At 42.4% G+C, this 18,714-nt stretch overlaps 2 protein-coding genes across 6 annotated transcripts in view; one reads left to right on the plus strand and one right to left on the minus strand.

The window, feature by feature from the left end:
* The window catches only part of CDC40 (cell division cycle 40), a 38,997-nt gene extending 30,271 nt beyond the window's left edge, over nucleotides 1-8,726 (minus strand). The window contains exon 1 of the mRNA XM_027693321.1: nucleotides 8,505-8,726. Within this exon, the coding sequence (XP_027549122.1) occupies nucleotides 8,505-8,699 (195 nt within the window). The 5' untranslated portion in view covers nucleotides 8,700-8,726. The remainder of the gene's footprint in view (nucleotides 1-8,504) is intronic.
* A 677-nt stretch (nucleotides 8,727-9,403) lies between these two features.
* Nucleotides 9,404-18,714, plus strand: part of WASF1 (WAS protein family member 1) — an 84,772-nt gene continuing 75,461 nt past the window's right edge. Inside the window, exons 1-2 of one of the 5 annotated variants that reach the window (XM_027693354.1) lie at nucleotides 9,576-9,671; nucleotides 10,322-10,484. The gene's annotated coding sequence lies outside the window, so the exon portion shown is untranslated. The other 4 variants (XM_027693381.1, XM_027693349.1, XM_027693362.1 and 1 more) reach the window with 4 other exon arrangements.

The following is an 18,714-nucleotide window of genomic DNA, read 5'->3' on the forward strand; positions in this document are numbered from 1 at the left end:
CACACCAGAGGATCAAATTTTAGCAGTCACTTCATTAACAGAAAATTACCTCAAAGAAACCCAGTCTTGCTTTGTATTACAGTATCTTGAAAGAGTAAAGTGGCACATTCTTTACTTGTTTAATATTGTTAGCTATTCTCTGACATGCTGTGGCTAGAAGCTTTTTTTCTCCCCAATTCAACAGCAAGTCAATTACAAATTTGCTCATGCATGCAAGACTCTAAAAGATTTTAAAACCTGGTTTTCTAGAACACTGAAAAGAAAATCAGTACCTAAAGATCTTTGGCTTGTTATCTGAATATACTTGATTAATACTGCTCAAAAAAAAGGAAAAAAAAAAGGATATTAAAGGAAAAAAAAAGGCATGACATCAGCAATCCTGTCAATTGTTTTTCTACTAAGGCCACTGTCTTAGTAGAATTAAGTCCAACCACAAAGCTTTACTCTCACCATGTACCAATTATTTTACCAGGCAGGTCCAGCCATTGCACTGATCTTGCTTGAACCCTTGGCACTGCCAGTTCTCAGTCTGACCCCATTTTTCTCATCACACAACCTTTTAAATTCACTGGGCTTGGATGACAATGACTACCAGTACATTCAGAGCCCTGACTGTCATACACTATGAACTTGCCTGGAAACAGCACAGCAGGCCTAATCCAGTCACTCAGCAACAAAACCAGACATTCTCAGCTAGAACAGGAGCACATAAAAAACCAGTTTCTAACCCATATTACCTACACACTTAGATTTCCTTTCATAGCTCCATGTGCTGAGGACATTTTCCACAGAAAACTTTTTCAAGTCACATCCTACAGCTCAATCTGCCAGCTAGACCTCACATCTTGTCCACAAAACTTATAATTTGAGAAAATAAAATTTAATATAATTGATAATAAGGCAAAATGTATCTGATCAATGGTTAGTGATATTTAAACAGTGATCAATTTACTTGAAATTAAGATGCAGGTTTTTTCCTGCTCTTTAATCTGAAAAAGTGAGAAAAATTCAGTTTTGCAAAAATGCCAAGAATTTTTCAGTTCTGCTATTTTTCCTCCGCCTTTCTTCCTGTTAAGTTCTATTATATGCTGCTTAGTAATTGAGAAAAGAAACAGATTGTGCCATGAAAGCTGATCCTCTGCTGGACGATTATAGCAATTCTGGCTCTACTTCACTGCTGGTGGAACAGTGCTGAGTCACTTGGAAGCCATACAATATGTTCACTCCTAGACCACCACAGGCACAGTCTTTCTGTGTGAAAACCATCAAGCCTTGAAACTGAAGCACATTATATTTATCAGAGCTACGCTCCTCAAGACTTCTGGTCTTACTCATGTTTTCATAATTTGGGGCATCAAATGATGATCTGATAATATGCTACTGAAACATACAATGGTTATCTTTTCATTATGTCACTTTGCCTTAAACTATATAATAATTTGAACGTGTTCCAACTCCCCACTTTACCTTCTCAGTTATTTTAAAGAATTGAAATCTTGATAAGAATACAAAGTATTGACACAACATATTCTGACATATTAGTCTATGGCAGAAGTTTAAATTGCAGCAGACAAATAATCCTTTGGTCAACATCTGACAAATGCTATTTTGTACGGCATTACAAGACTCTGATAGGTAGCTGAAACATTAAAAAATATTAACCTAGCCCATCAATCATTTCCCAAACTGCCAAGCTACCTGCATTGGTGTGTTTTGGCTGTTTTTTTTTTTTTTTTTTAATGAGAGAAAAGAACTCATCGGCAACCTCTGCACATGGTGTAGATCTCCGGGTAGCACTGCATGCATTGCCAGAAGACCATTTCAGCAGAACTCATCTTTCTAAGAAAGCAAAAAAGGTAAATACAGGTCTTAGGACTCTGTCCTTTATGCTAGCAACAGCCTTAACTGCATGCATTCTAGATGCATTTGCCATAGCTACAGTTCACAGGGAAGGGATCACAGAAGCAGCAGTCTGGCAGAGCTGTGACTGAGATAAGGTATCTAAGGCATCTCGTCTCTCTACAGTGCTGTAGCTTTTCCTTTCGTCACACAAATATCTTGATTTATCTAAAAGCCTAAGGTGAGCAGTTCATCATGTAGCTTATGTGCCAAGTGTGACACAAGTGGCTCTGTGGGATGGAAGACGATCAGCTCAGCAGCTAGGCTGAAAGAGGAGGGCATCTGTGAATTCAGTGATGGGCTAAGTATTACCCTAGATCACTTTCCACCCTCAAAGGCACAGGAATCATCAAAAGGGGAGTCAAAGAGCTGTCAACTTAAACAGATACAGTGTTCCTCCAGAGAAAGGTAAAAGTTCAGCTGTAGGACTGGCAGAAAAGCAGCTTGTGTTTGCTGCTGCTCAGAAATTGTGTAAATATGGGCTTAATGGCATTCTGTGATATCATTAAAGGTGGTACACCACGTATAACCTGAGAGAGAAGAATGAAGGTGTTAGGAAGTTACATTTTACTGAATATGGCTATCTTGAAAGACATCATACAATGGAGCTGCAAACTTCAGCTCTATGTGTCACCCCTCTGCTTTTCTCACACTGGTAACAAGCACCTCACCGAAATACAGTAGCCACACTGGGCACCACGTATCAGGTAAGGCGTGTGTTACTGAAAAGGGTCCAAAGGAGAAAAATCAAGAATTATCAAAGGTTTAAATTGACCCTAATTCAGCCCAGAAAAGATTCAGATTATACAACTTTGCAGAAATTGCTCAGTCCATAGATCCACTGAAGTTTGGTTAGGCGAGTGTCTGTCCAGATAGATGCAAGTATCACTCCTGATACAAGGCAAAAAGAGGCAGATGATGCCAGATCACCAAACTACTTAGTGTGTTGGTCATGTTGTTTTTTTGTTTGTTTTTTTTTTTTTAATAGATAGTCTACTTGCAGTATAAGGCTGATTTACAGTTCAGATATGATTTGATGAGGTAAAAAAATTCTTGATACCAAAATGCTCTCCTTTTGCCTCTTTTGTTCTACAACACAGCATCACACTGTTATAGGGGAATGGCACTCAGGGTTGTACTCTGGAGTATCAGCATTGCCTAAGGAATCTGTCTTGAGACAGAAAGAAGCTTTCGATGCTAAGTGTAGACAAGCAGGTGCTTCATTATAACTCCCCAGGATCACAGAATGTCTAGCTCCTTCAAAGGCATGCTCCTTTAGCCCTACCATAAGGGCCCTTCCGCCACTTAAGAAAGAGCACAGAAAATAGACGGGATTTTAGACTACAAATACAGTAAATCAGATTAACTTTCATTCTTAACAGGTTTCTTAAACACGCCACAGTCTTGTTTTTCTTCAGAAAAACCCTACCTGAATGCCATAAACAAATACTGTTACTTTGTGTGAAAAGTACTTGATTTACAGACTACAAAAAAGTTCAATAATAAAACAAATTCACCCCAAAAAAGCTTGCTAGAAGTTTCTTTCTATATGTAAGACATAAAGAAAGACATACAATATGTAGGCAAGACAAAATTTTTTTAATTAAAGAGAGGTGAAATCCCTGTGACAGGCAACAAAGCAAAGCCTTAAATAAAAAAACCCAAGCTGCAGTACATACTGCAACACTGGATGGTAATTCTGTTCCTTAGAATGACTATAATGTTGATTACGCTTTCCCATTTCATCTCATGCAAGCAGAGAGCTTTGATGTCTATGTTGGAGTTTTTTCTTTTTTTTCTGGACGTTTCAGATAATAAACCTACAATGTTCCATTCTCCCCAGGTAAATTCATTACTAATTAGTCAAATAGCTAAAAAGGGCAGGCTGCTTTGCATAATATTTAATTAGTTTTAATTATCGATTAAATTAAAATGTGGTAAATTAAGACCACATCCCATGAGCCACGGAGGCTTAAGCAGTTTGTCACTCGCCAATTCTTGCATCAACCACTTGGGCTGTCAAATACACATTATCTCATCCTAAAGATTTTCGAATTTATTACCTAGAGACAAACAGCATTTGCAGTGAAGCTCCAACATTAAGATATGGCTGTTATCAGCTTTTATTCTTTCTACCCATTCATAAACAACCACCCCACTACCTTCAACAGAATAAAAATAAACCAGCAAGAGACACATATGCAAACTGTTTTGTTGGGATTCCCGGCATTTTGCAGGAGGCCCAGACTATCCTTGTAACAGTGCAAGCTTCTTGCACACCCAGTACTTCCTGGCATGGGAATAAGCCCTACTACATGTTGCATGAAGGGTTGCATCCTTTTGTTTGTTTTGAACCTAGCTCCTACTAGTTAGCTTATAGTTGCTGTACAGTGAGTACTCAACCCCCTCTCCATGCCATTTAATGATTTTGTAGGTCCCTGTCAATACTTTTCACCTCAGTCATCTCTTTCTCAGTTTTGGCCTCCTCAATAATTCCTCATACAGAAGCAAGACACCTCTTCAGCCCTCCTGCCCTTCTCTGAACACTATCAGTTCCAATGTATCCTTTTCTGTATGAAGGGACCAGAAGTACATGTTTTCATCCTCTGTTGCCTTCCCCCAGGTGCTGTAACATTTTCAGCAATTTAGTGGTGCTAAAAATAGTAGCAGAAACATGCAACTTTCATCTAGTTGGTTTTCCAACTTATAATGAATGAAGCAGGATTACTAGCTTGGAGTAACCAATAATTATAAGTCAATGTTATCTATTATGAGTAATTTAACATCAAAATCAACAAAAAGCCTATTTTAACAAGCAGACTGTAAGAAGAGAGTTTAGCAAAAGTCATCCCCTCACACTTTTAAAAGACAGTTAGAAATCATTAGTACAGCTTTCAATTATAGAAGAATTATTTTCACAGAAATATGATTTTATATAACTATGATGTACTTTGAGGTAAAGACTCAGCAGATTTCTTATAGAATAACAAAATACATCTTAGAGCTGTATTTGCTATGCATAATTAAGTAACCCAAATGGTGTTAGCTGAATGTGCTAACAACTATGCCTTGCTAATAAAGAGAGCGAGGACCTATTCCTCTTTAAAGTACACGTAAGTCTAATGTCTCTGCCAGTTAACAGGCCAAAATTCTGAACCAGAAACAGGTACTACAATTAGAACTAGGATGCAGAACACCAACCACTTAAGATTTGCATTCTCAACTGCCAAAAATGCACTTGTGTGCAGCTGTTATTTATATTTATTGTATGACTAACCCTTGTAACCTCCCTTCTTACCACCATCTTTGCTTATCCATTCCTGGTCCTTTGTACAAAACATATCCATGCTCCTAAGAGTAACTGATCCTTACTCATGTCAAAACAATATTTGCACAAGTGAAGTGATACTAATGAACTGTAACTTCGCTTTCCTACTCGCTCAGCTTGCCGTTTTTCCAGGCCTGTACTTAAAGAACATTTGTGACTTACACTCAAACATCACGTATTTCATATTTGTTCAGTAAGGGCTTTCTAATTCTAAAGAATCGAGGCAAATTCCTGAGGAGGTGACTGGTAAGTTTCCACTGATGGGTGGGATGTTATAATTTTTAGACCTGGAAGGTATTGAGAACGTGTTGTCTACGAGACCTGCACTTACTTCTTGAACCCAAAAAGAAAGCCTAATATCACTATAAAAAAAAATTATCTGTTACTCCTCAAAGAAGGTTGTGGTGCTAAAAGAAGCTGCAGTATGGTATGTTCTGAAAGTCTCAGCTTGACATTGTTGCTCTTCTCAGTTATATGCACCTCATCTGTGATGTCAAATAAAAATTATAGTCATTTTAATAGAATGTTTTGATACTCAGAAACCTCACTCCCTTTTTATCTTAGTTAACATTATGTCTGAGACAGAGGCAGTCCTAGACGTGCTGGTGGACACCCCTTCCAGGGCACAGCCCAGCAAATAGCTTTGAACTGAATATGCTGCTGACACCCAACTCTTTCTTCCAGCTGCTTGTTTCTGCACTGGCACTAGAGATTTCACTGTGCTGGCACTGCATTTGTGCAAACAAGACCAAGGAATGGATCCAAGGACAAATAACGCCACTAAAGTTTTGGGGTTTTTTTACAATTCAGATCAGTTCCCTGATGTCAGCCACTGAACAACTACATAAACCCTTCTGCTGGCATGGCACACGGAAAACCCATGGCTACAGCCCTAAGAGTGGTGAAAAGCACAGCCAATGCTACTTGCCACTTGTAATCATTCACATTCAGGTAATATTACAGCTGTTAATTAGCTTTCTTTTGAGGCTTCTACAAGACAATCTGCCAGACACTGCAATTCAAGAAGTCAGATTTCAAAGACCCTAAGGGATGAAAAAATACAGTCACTATATAGAATATAACATATACACACAAATATGATCAGTTGCAGCAGTGTATGAATTAACAAATGACCACAAAGTGAAAGATTCCATCCACCCCTTGGTCACAAAGTAGGAATCTTTTCAGAACAACTGGGAGCAACACAGTAACACAGTGACAGTCAGCATGGTGAGATGCCTGCTTTCGATTATATATTAGTTGCCAGTACTTTCAGAGCCAACAGGAGTACCACAGACATGGTATTTGTTCTCAGACAACTGCAAGAGAAGCGTAGGGAACAGAGCAAAGGACTCTATGTAACCTCTGTTGACCTCACCAAGGCTTTTGATACTGTGAGCAGAAAAGGTCTATGGCAGATTTTGGAATGTTTAGGATGTTCCCCCAAGTTCCTTAAAATGATCATCTTACTTCATGAGGATCAGCGTGGCCAAGTCAGATATGGCAACACACTTTCTGAGCCCTTTCTAATAAGCAATGGTGTGAAACAAGGCTGTGTTCTTGCACCAACCCTATTCACAGTCTTTTTCAGCATGATGCTCCAAAGGGCCATGCCAGACCTCGATGATCAGGATGGTATCTACATTCGATATCGTACCGATGGAAGCCTATTCAACCTAAGGCAACTGAAGGCCCATACTAAGACCTTAAACCATCTTGTCCGGGAGCTGCTTTATGCTGATGACGCCGCCCTCATCGCTCACACAGAAGCAGCTCTGCAGCGTTTAACATCCTGCTTCACAGACGCTGCTGAGCTCTTTGGGCTGGAAGTCAGCTTAAAGAAGACAGAAGTTTTCTATCAGCCTGCACCTCAGGAAGGCTTCCATCATCCCTATATCACCATTGGCGAATCAGAGCTCAAATCAGTCCAGCACTTTAATTACCTGGGAAGCATCACCTCCTCGGACAGTAAGATTGACAGAGAGATTGACAAGAAGTTAGCAAAGACATACAGAGCTTTCGGAAAACTCCACAGAAGAGTCTGGAGAAATAAACACCCGAAAAAAAGCACAAAGATCAATGTTTACAGAGCTGTTGTGCTGTCTACTTTTTTATATGGACCTGAATCATGGATCATCTACCGCCACCACCTGCGACTCCTAGAATGCTTCCATCAACGCTGTCTCCGTACAATCCTAAACATCCACTGGTCAGATTATGTGACCAATACGTCTGTTCTAGAACAAGCAGCAGCTACGAGTATTGTTGCTGAGAACACAGCTGTGCTGGGCAGGATACGTCTCAAGGATGAAGGACCACCGCCTCCCTAAGATCGTGCTCTATGGTGAACTTGCCACCGGCTGCCACAAGAGAGGAGCCCCGAAGAGAAGATACAAGGACTCCCTGAAACAACATCTCAGCCTTGGCCACATTGATCTTCATCACTGGTCTACTCTGGCCTCCAATCAGGAGGCCTGGAGACACACTATCTATAATGCTGCTGCTTCCTTTGAGTACGCATGCAGGATCACTCTGGAGAAGAAAAGACAATGCAGAAAGAATCGTGTCTTGCCAATACCATCCAAGGAGTCTTTCTGCTGTGCCTTTTGCAACCGGACTTGTCTATCTCGCATCGGCCTCTTTAGCCACCAGTGCGCTTGTAGCAAATGTGGGTAGAGTCCTTCCCAAATCTTCGTTCGCGAAGCCTAGCCATGAGTTGCCAGTACTAAAATCCCAAAGCCAAACCAGCACCTTCCCCCCCCTTTCTGGAATTACAGAAGTGAGTCAATGTGCTACTGAACTTGGAAAATTAAGGTTTGCCAAACAAGACTGAAAAGAAAAACTGATCAGATTTCAGGCTGCCCTTTAGAACAGGATTCAGTTGCACTCGGCCTGTCAAGTATCGACTTCACCTCACCAGCCAGGAAAACCATACAGGAAAACATCTTAAACTCAGGGAACAGCAGACAAGAGTATCTAAGAAACTGCAATCAAGGCACGCTCTGAGATGGAGATAGCACGCTTTAATAAGTTTAACCCCCACGGCTGGGATCCGCCGGAGCTCCTGACACGCGCCCTCCCTCCACAGCTCCGGCTCCGCACCCCGGGGCAGGGCAAGGCCAGGCGGCGGCACCGCAACCCCGCCAGCCCCGCGCCCTTCTCACTCCGCTTTCCCGGCTCGGGGCTGCCCCAGTGCTGTCCCCGGGAATGTCCCGCGGCCGGCGGTACGGACCCAGTGCCGGGCGGGCGGGAGGCCCGGGCCCGGAGGGACGCCTACCTTCACGGCTACTTCCGGGGCCGCATCGACGGGCAGGGCCGGGGGCGCGGCGGGCGGCGGGCGGAGGTGTAGCACGGCGTCGCGGCTGGCGAGCACAGCGGCGGAGCGCTGGGAGCCGCCCTCGGCCTCGGGCTCCGAGTCAGGCTCCGAGTCGGAGCCGCCGTAGGAGGCGAGCGCGGCGATCGCCGCCGACATCTTAGCGCGGAGGATGACGGGACGGGCAGGTCCTGGCAGATCCGCAGGGCTCGCCGCGTCCCTTCCCCCGCAGAACGAGCGGGCTGTGGCTGCGCATTAAAAACGTGGGTCATTAAAATGGAAAATACACTCTTAAAGATAATTTATGGATACGGGATATACAGGCGTTCGAGAGGGGATCATTCCCCTTGGCTGCTGATGGTGCTTAAGCTTTCAGGACTCTCACGCGGGACTACAAGCTCCAGCATGCAACGCGGCGCGCCTCTTGGGGGCTTTCCCCCCAGCGCTCATCTGCGCTCTGCGTGGCAGCGAGGGAAAACATTCAAAAGCCTAGGGAGAGCTCCCGCCTCCTTCCGCACACAAAGGATTTTCGCCGCCTCTCCAGCATAGCCCGGCGAGGCGGGGAGCCCGGCAACACAGGACCCTCGCACTCCCGCCGCCTCGGCCCCGCGCCGTGCCCCGGGGAGCCCCGCCCCCCGGTGCCGATTGGCTGCCGGCACCCGGCTTTGGTTACGTCACAGCGACGGGGCCCCCCCTCCCCGACCGGGGAGAGGGAGCTCGGCGGGCCGGACTGTACCACCTGCCCGCCCGCAGGGTGGGGGGCGGTGGCGCGTGGACCAGCCCGAGCATCGGGCGGTGGGGGGGGGGCGGCCGGGTTCGGCCGCCGGGTAAACAGCGCTCCCCCCCTCCCGGCTCGGCGCGCCGGGCGAGGCTCCGCCCCTCGCGCGCGCACACACACACACACGCGCACACACACACACACGCACACACACGGGGACACGCGCGCGCTGCCCGGTGTCTATTGTGAAGCCGCCGGGGACGCTCCACGCCCGCCGCCGCCGCCCCCCGGCACCCGGGGCCGCCAGCCGGGAATGGCCGGCGCCGCGTGAACTTCCAGCTCCCCCGCGGCCGCGGAGGGAGGGGCTGAGGGTGAGGGCGAGCGGCGTGAAGGTGCGAGGCGAGGGCAGGCGAGTAAGTGCCCCCCAGCCCCCGCTCCCACCTCCCTTCGCGGTGCCCGGGGCGGGCGGGAGGGACTGGTCCCCGCTCCCCATCCTCGGCGGGGCTGCGGGACGCGCCTGCCCCACAAAGGGACCGGCGCTCGCCAGGTGTTAGCCCCCTCCCCTTTGTCCGCGCCCGCGCGGGGGGCGGCGGCGGCAGGGAGGGAGGAAGGGAAGGAAGTAGGGAACGCGCGTCGCGGAGCCCCTTTCCCCCGTCTCCCTGCCGCCCCCGCGGGCAGCGGCAGGAGGGGGGCGTGTTGCGAGGCGGAGGAGGGGAGGGGGCCGCACTTGTGCCGGAGCGCGGGGCTTCCCTGTCCCTGCCCCTCTCCCTGTCCTGGTCGCCCCGTGTGCCGGCGCCCGAAGGGATCGCCCTGCGGGGAAGGTGCGGCGGTCGGGGCCGGGGTCAGCGGCGGCCGGGGGGCCGGGTGACGTCACCGCCGCCAGGTGCGGGGAGCGGCGCCCCCTCCCCTGCCCTCCCGGGGGATGCGGCCCCGCCGCGGGCACCGGGGCTGGCGGGGCAGGGGTGCGGGCGGGCGGCGGGCTCGCCGGCCGGAGCGGACCGGAGCGGGATTCGATCCCATCCCAGGGCAGAGCTGCCCACTGGAACACTGCTACCATTGTTAGGTGCGCTCGGAGATCGCGGGGGATGGCCGGGAGCGAGGAGAAGCACGTAGGTTCCAACTTCTCCCAGCCCGCTCCAAAACGCCTTCCTGCGCGCCCGCCGCGTCCGCGGACAAGGATGAATGGGAAGTACAGAGCGCTGACCAAGAGCTGGATGTATCGCCAGGTGCGTGCATTGCACGCGCTTGCACCTGGAGCGGTACATTGCCATGACTTCCCTTGGAGCTGCATGTGCTTTCAGAATTAAAGTGAGCACACAGTGACATCTAATTGTGACACAGTGGCATTTAATCTGATTAAATGCTCTAGTTTGATTTTTCCACCCTTTTCAGCAGTTATGGTTTGAAGCATTTGTTTCCTTAGCTTGAGAAGATATCACTTGGATTTTTTTTTTTTAAGATAAAGTAAACGTGGAGGACATATAGAAAGTGTTTATAGCGTGGAGTGGAGCAAGGTGCTACGTTTAGATCTGTTCTATTAAACACAAGCATATCTCTTCTTTGTATGCTAGAATTGGAATTTTAGGTAAAAGTCTCACATTTTCAGCAGAGACCTTTTGTTTGCATCTCCAACAGCTGAAATATAGTACATTTAACTAACATTTCATATGGTAATGAGTTGACTTTTTCATCTTAAATCTATGGATGATGAATCCCTAAGTAAGGAAAGCTATATGATGCTTCAAATGAATCACTGCTTATTAATATCAAAAGTGGTTCTTCCACTGCAGTCAGTTTGTTTATTGGCAGTAATTGTTAACTGATTCCATATGACTGCGATCCTTTTTCTCTTGGCATGCAGATCCTGGGTGTTTTCTGAGGTTCAAAGGTGTGCCTCCCGAAAAGTGAAAAATTTCAAGATCTGTTTCTGCAACCAGTCTGTGATATTCTGCCTGGAGAACTGTGTTGAAAATCGTTAAGCTAATTCTGCTTTGTTATCCTTGAATTTTAAATTTTTAATTCATAAAGCTTTGGTAGTTTGCTTAAGTCTGTTCAAAGTTTGCTTAAGTCTGTTAAGTCTGTGTTTTGTCCAAACACTCTAGATTGCTTGCCAGTAATGTAATCATCTGGGATTCTAGATGCTTTCATTGTAGAACTTATGAAAATCACTTACTGGTTTAAATTAGTTGCATTTCTGGTACCATCAGGCTAGTATATAAGCAAACACATGTGAAGGCATTCAGTGGAATACTGACTGAAGTTTTGTGTTGCTTAAATGGTAGCAAAGATTAATTTTCAGCAAGCATACAGGTGTCACTTTTGGGTTTGAAGAACTGACTTGACTACACTTTAAGAGTGTAGGTGGATAATATACATAGTTATCTAAAATCTGGTTTTGTCAGAAAAGCTGAGAAATTGCTGCTGGTCATTGATTACTGTATGTGTGTATGATTACTGTATGCTGTATGTTCTCTTTTAATTGGGTTCCACAAAACGTATTATGTTATGCGTTGGATGCTGCTGGTTTTGAAGGCAGACTGAACTAGTGGGTGGAAGGTGGTTTGGGTTACTTGGCTTTGCTTTCCATCCAGCTTCTTCACTGCTGTTTTTCCTTGCAGTCACTTTGCTTCTCTTGCTTTGATTTTCCAAAGGAAGATAAAAGCGTCCCACTTTGTATAGCACTTTTGCATATAAAGAGGGCCTTTTTGGCACCTGTTTGTTATTACTCCCAATGGTAAATACTATACCAAGTATTACTGTGCCTTTTCCCCCGGACACTCATAGCATCTTGATTTCATGAACTTATCATTTGCTTAAGCAGTTATCTTTGAGAATTCTACTTCTCTGTCAAATTTGGATGGATTCAACCAGTCAGTTTCCAAGTGGAGGAACACTCACCAAACACCTCTCCCTGCCCCAAACTTCCTGTATGAGATTGATTTCCTTAGCAGTCTGGGCTTAAATACATTAAGTTTTAACTCAGCATTTCACAAATTTTCCTTCACATCAGTCTCTTCCTTCTCTGTAGTTGATAATGAAATCTATTTCCCTCTGCTTTTAATATATTTTGTCCTACTTTCTTTTCCCTTTACTTGCTCTTTCATAGCTCTTTTTTTGTTGCTTTCCAGGATGGAGGTGCTTTATCTCATACCCTATGTTTTCCCTTGGTTTTTCTTCCCCACAGAAAATGATGCATATAATCCTGCTTATTCTATTTTTTCTCTATATATTTTTTTTACAGTCTTAAATTGCTATCAGCCCACTTGCAGATACACTCATTTCTCATCCACCAAGAACTGTAAGTCTGCAGTTTGGAGGAAAGGGTAAAAAAGAGAAAAAAAGCATGATACTTTTCAGGCAGAGGATTGAACTAAAATATGAGGGTCTGTTGTCTGTGGGAAATACAGTGTTTGAAAGAAAACAAGTTTTTTTTCCTTTGTTCATATACTTTTGACTGCTGAGAAAAGGTATCATGATGGAAGTCTTATCAGGTTACTGTTACTGCATTTGGATTGGGCCTTTTTATAACCACCTTGCCTGTGTGTTTGATGCATCTTAATGTACTCTAGTTTAGCTACTTTGGAGAGTGAAGCACCTTTTATAACTCCTGTTCTGCTTTTTCTACCGCCTTGGAGCCTCTGACTGCTGTAAGGGTGATAGTACCTCTTTTCCAGTTTTTGTTTTTTTGGACTATGTCCCGGATTCTGAAAGATACCAAGGCGCCAGATTGCAATGAGAGTTCTGTGTTCCAGTACATCTGTGAATCAGTCTCTTTAGGTTTTTTGGGAGGGATCTTGAGGTCGTCTGACACAGATTACAGGCTATATATTTCATGTTTACAAGGTGTGGTTTCACAGAAAGAAAGATAAGACTGAAGCAAGTTAGACTGTGGTACTTATTTCAGATGACTGCAAACAAAGCAATTTTTTTTGCAGAACAACTTCTTCCCTAGAGGATGGAAGCTGTGCAGCCTCTTCAAACTACTCAAGTGCTTAGGCAGTGCTGTGAACTGCATCTTATAACACAAGCTGAACAAATGATGGGTCGGACAGGCAGCAAAACTAATTATAGACTTTCAGGAATATAAATGTAATTATCATAATTATAAATTATCATATCTTTATTATTGGGTTTCTTAATTCTCTAAAAATATTTTTTTATCCGTTAAAGAACAGAAAATGCCATCAAAAGTGTATACATTTCTGAAAATATATTATGTGCCTGTATTTTTGGGAGGGTGGGAAGCTAAATAAATAGCTTACTTATGCTAGTCTGTTGGTGTGATAAATTACATTATACACACAAAGAACTACAGAATAACAAATGTAGTTACGTTTTAACAAAGCACTTAACAAAGAGCAGAAATAATGAATAGTTTTCAATTAGTTTATACCTTTCTGTTGGTTGACTTTTTAGTTAGATGCTATGGTTGCAACACGAATTTAATCTTCTGACAGCAGACTCCATGCAGAAGTAAATTATTATAAAGGCCCTTACAGTATGACACTTGAAACTTATTAAAAAACAGGAATATATTCTAAAGCCAGATGTGGGGTTTTTGGCATACAATAGAAGTAATTAAATTCTGTTGAAGCATTTTTACTACAGCTAGGACATTTGTACTGTCTTTTCCCCTTTCTTCCTGTTCTGTGGTAAGCTGTATTCGTTTTCTGCGTGTATTAATAGGGTGTTTGTTTTTATTTGGCTCTTATTCTCACAAATTTGGAGAACCTCAATGTACTCGAGTCCAATTTGGTAGAAAATTGGTCAATAGATTTTAAGTTACTGAAGGAGAGCTTCCAACAAATACTTTGTCAGTGATCTTATAAACCTTGCATAGGGAACAGGTCTAAAAATCATTGGGTGCTCTTAAAGGAAAAACATGCACCTGTAATTCTCATCCTTTTCAATCACAACTGCCTGTAGATAGAAGTATGGGATGACAGCAAAGACTGATGGTAGACTCAGTAATACTAAATAGTATTACTGATGTAGTTAGTACTGCTTCTGTAGTGACAATTGTGCCTCACTAATCTGCTAGGGGTTTTGATTGCAGTAATAGCATAGCAGATTAAATTTGAATATAATTCTAATTTGAATATACTTTTCAAAGGTATAATTGAAGGTTCCTCAAACCAGGCTATTAAATAAAGAAGCCATGATGTGAAAGGTAAACTACTTTCATGGATCACAAAAATCTCTGAGAGGAGGCTTAATGTTTTGTCTTAAAATCAGGAGCTGTTCAGTATTTTATATTAATCATTTGTAGAATTTGATTTATGAAGTGGAATTATTTACTGAGGATTCAAAACCATTTCATCAAATTCAGAAATACTGGAAAGATCACTTGAGAAGTCTAAGCGACCTGTGTGAAAGGACAGCAGGGTGACAGGTAAAACTGCTTCTTGGTATATGCAAAACAGTGTGTTTTGGAAGCAGAAAATAAGATACCATTTATATGTCTTAGGAGTTCCTAAATTAACAGTATTAATATAACAAAAAAAATTAAACATTATTACAGTATGCTAAGATAGTGTTACCTAATTTATAGCTGTAATCAGATGTAGGGGGAAAAAACATAGAGAAGGAAGTTGCCATTGTATACAAATTCATTAGTTCTTATCTGTTATTTAAAATGTGTTATTAACTGTTAATTTAAAAGAGATAAATCACAGTGTTGTAGAGAGTTTGATACAATGGATATGGCAGAGTTTTTCAAGGGAATGAGAAGATTGGAATTATCTACCCAATGAAATGAAAGACAGATCAAAAAAGTGAGGAGTGGGAAACTATAAAATACATGTGACTTTATGCTCTCCAATAGCAGGTGTAAAAGCAAAACCACTGCAATCAGTAAAAGGCAATTTATTGGAGCCATACGTTTTTTGTGAGAAGAGGGGAACTGAGACTCTTTCCCTGCGTCCCCTGAACTTACCTGTATGTCTTTCCATATATGTATGTATCCCTATGTCTGTCTGTCATTCACTGAGACTAATTCTCTTGAATACACAGAGTCAGCTTAAAGTCCTTACTTTATTTCCTTCAAACCAGTAATTTGAACTTTGTTCTTTCGCATCAGAGATGACTGCTCAAATAAATTAATATTCATTGCAGTTAGGTATTCTCAGGTTTCTATAGCTGAAATAAATGTTGTAATTTCCGGGCTTTGGAGTAATTTTCTGGCTGTTTGGTGTAATGAACTGTTTTACACAAAATGAAGCAGTCCAAAATGGGGATAATGTGAGAAACTCTTACATCAGTAGATTGAATATGGAAATGGCTTGTATCATAGGGATGGCGAGTTTAAACACAAATAATGAATGTAAATTGATGTATGAAGAGAAACTGTTTGAGGCCGGTCCAGCAAGCTTATGAGGGTCCTTTCTGGAGGTGGAGTCATCTTTCAGACTAACCCTTTTCTCTAGTATCTGCCCTGCATAATAGATGCATAGATTATGGAAAACTGGAAGAGCGTTTGACACTAAGGTACTTTACTGGTCATATTTATGCTAAATGTTATATTGAAGTGGCTGGTCTAGCAGCACCCAGTTGTCAATTCTGACGTAATGGCTATGGAGTAGCCAAAATCAAAGTTGTCAGATACGTTTCTACAACGTGACACTGTTCATGGTTTGAGGATCTTTTACCTTCCAGGCACATTCAGAATGGTGATGTGGGTTCACATAGATTGTCTGACAGATCAGCTGTACCAGTAAAGCAGTTTTCTGCGAAAGATTCTCATTATCATAAGACAAAACCAGCACCTTCTGTAGTGATTTTGACACAGGCCTTCAAGTAATTAAAAAAAAAATTAGGAAAATCACAAGTCATTTATAACTTGATAATATGTGTGAACTTAAGTAGTTCAACCAGCTCTTGTAAAAGTGGCATGCAGAGTCAGCTTTCCAGTAAAAAAAGGAAATGCTTAACTTGTTAAATCTTGTTCAGCCACTAGCCACTGAATGTGTGTGCAGAAATGCTTATAGAGGTCTTTTAACTCTCTGCTGGTTCTGCCTTTTGTTAATATTAAAGGAGAAGGCTGTGATTGTCAAACTTTTCCAATTGTGATTCCATGTGCAGTTGTGAAACTTAGGCTTGAGAACACAACTAAAAATACAAGTTGAGTTTGTTATAGATGCTCTTTCTTTGGAAGTCTCTCTTCAGGAACAAGGCCTTTACAAAAACTGTGTAATGTGTGGGGGAAAAAATTCACTTCTCTGCCCCCCAGCTACCCAATCTGGCCAGTGTTAGTCTCCGGTGGTAATACAAGACAGTGATATCTGTTACATCTTAATAATCTGAGCAACCTGTTCTGGTTGATATTGCCTTGGGCATCCTCAAATGTTCTATGATTAGATGATCTTCACAGCAGGAGGAAAAATTATGTTACTATTAATTTAGAAGAAGCTATAGGTGGCCTAGAGTGCTGTAGAAGTGGTAATGAAAGTTTCTGGAACTACAATTTAGTCTGAATTTGCTCTTGTGGAAACACATCAGAACTGATACAACACGTTTGGTGTTGCAGGGATCTACAGTGCAGCTGAAGAATGGCATTATATGGCAGAATACATATGCATATCAGTCATATGCAGAATGAACTCATGTTACTCCATAGTCATGAAGATTCAAGACTGTTGCACTACGGAAGCTTCGGATGTGACTACTCACTTGAAACAATGCTGTCTGTGTCCGCAGGCAAGACAACAGAATGCATTCTGTGGTCTGGCTAGCATGAGGGGTCTGGTAAACCAAAACAAACCTGAGTTACAAAGGAGTTAACAGTTTTTGTTTCCCATGGGAGTGAACTTAAAGCAAATCTGCCTTCAGCAACTTCTATGATACAGGGAGAGGTTCTGTACAATTCAGTCCAAAAAGAATATATTGTCTACCAGCTATGATGTCCAGTAATGGAAATCAGTTATTAGGGATTATCTGTGCCGAGCTGATTTAGCTAGACTTTTATTCATTCTACTTCTAACTATAAAGAAGATTTTATTTCTTAGTCTAGAAAATGAAAAAAGTTTTATTAGCAAGAAGGAAGATTTTTGTTCATACTGTGAGACTAATAGAGGTTCAGTTCTCATCGGAGAAGAATTGGACCTCTATTCCATACTTGTGGCTACTCTGCTGATAAATACATTATTTTTTTTCCAGGTGATAAGTGTACATGTCTTTAAGCTCTGGACAAGTTTGTATTCCTCCTACATGGTCATCTCTCTGATCTTCAGGAAGGTTCAGAGTCAGGCTTCATGGCTCGAATCTTTATGAGTACTGGTAGTATTCGTTAAAAAAAGTTATAGTAGTGATATTACATCAAAGGGGAAAAGGAACTCTTATTTCTCCTCAGTTTTTACCTGATGCCTTATATACCAAACTCACTATTGCAATTGAGGTAGATGGGATTGATTCTTAAGATCTGTCATATTTGATAGATTCTTAAAGCACTAATGTATTTATAGATTGTCTTCTAGTAAACTGTAGGTTCCTCAAAAGTTTATTGTCTGCTTATTCATTAGACATCTGATCAGTGTTGTGAAAAAATTATTCTCTTGAAACCTGTGGACCATTCCTTTTAGTGTCTGATAATTTGCTTAATATAGCATAGCATGTAATACTTAGAATGAGGTTTTCGTGGTGGATCGCTGTGGCCCAATGATGGGACATCTTGATAACTGTACATACTTTTGTGACGTAAAGTTTTTCTTAATTCTGAACTTCTGACAGCAACTCACCACACTCTCTGCCTAGATGTTAGAGGGTTCCCATAGGAAATAGACACTTAATGATTAGTGTTGTCCTAAAGTAATACTTGATAAGAAGTTTCATGTAGAATAACTTCTTGATAGAGAAAAATACATGTTGCTTTGAATGCTTTCAGACTCTTGCCCTGAAAACCAGCCCTTAATTCTGTCTTTCATTGTTCCTGGGAATACATTGAAAAGCAAAGCCATTTGTGTATAGAAACAATCTAAATGGGTCATCTTCTGTGTCTGAGTATTTTCAGAAATGTGTTTTCCCCTAGCTCAGTGCTTGCATATGAAGCACTGGCTACCAAATCTGATTTTTGAGCCTGAATGTGGTGAGAAGCAAGTGTTTCAGGTTTTTGGAATCCCAAACAATATGCTGATTGTAGATATTCTAGTCCATTCTTGATTATAATGAGCTTCTTTATTAATAGTAATTTTTTTCTTTGAAACCTTCTGTATCATTACAGAAAGAATGTTTCTAGAAAAAAAGGTTAACTTTATTAAGCAAAGAGGTAAGGGTATGGTTTTAACACAGAGACAGTTGGAAATGAAAATCGTAAGAACTATATGATCCAACATAAAACATGTTGGATATTGATGTTCTGTTTTTTGGTCAGTTTTTCTTTTGATGCATGTTTGCTAGAGAGAGCTAAGGACTCTGCTCTATGGTAACCTTCTAGTAGTCTGAGAAAGACTTCTAAGAACAGAT

This window comes from Neopelma chrysocephalum, unplaced genomic scaffold (genome assembly GCF_003984885.1).
Source record: "Neopelma chrysocephalum unplaced genomic scaffold, ASM398488v2 Primary Assembly neopelma1_23, whole genome shotgun sequence".
Lineage (NCBI taxonomy): Eukaryota > Metazoa > Chordata > Aves > Passeriformes > Pipridae > Neopelma > Neopelma chrysocephalum.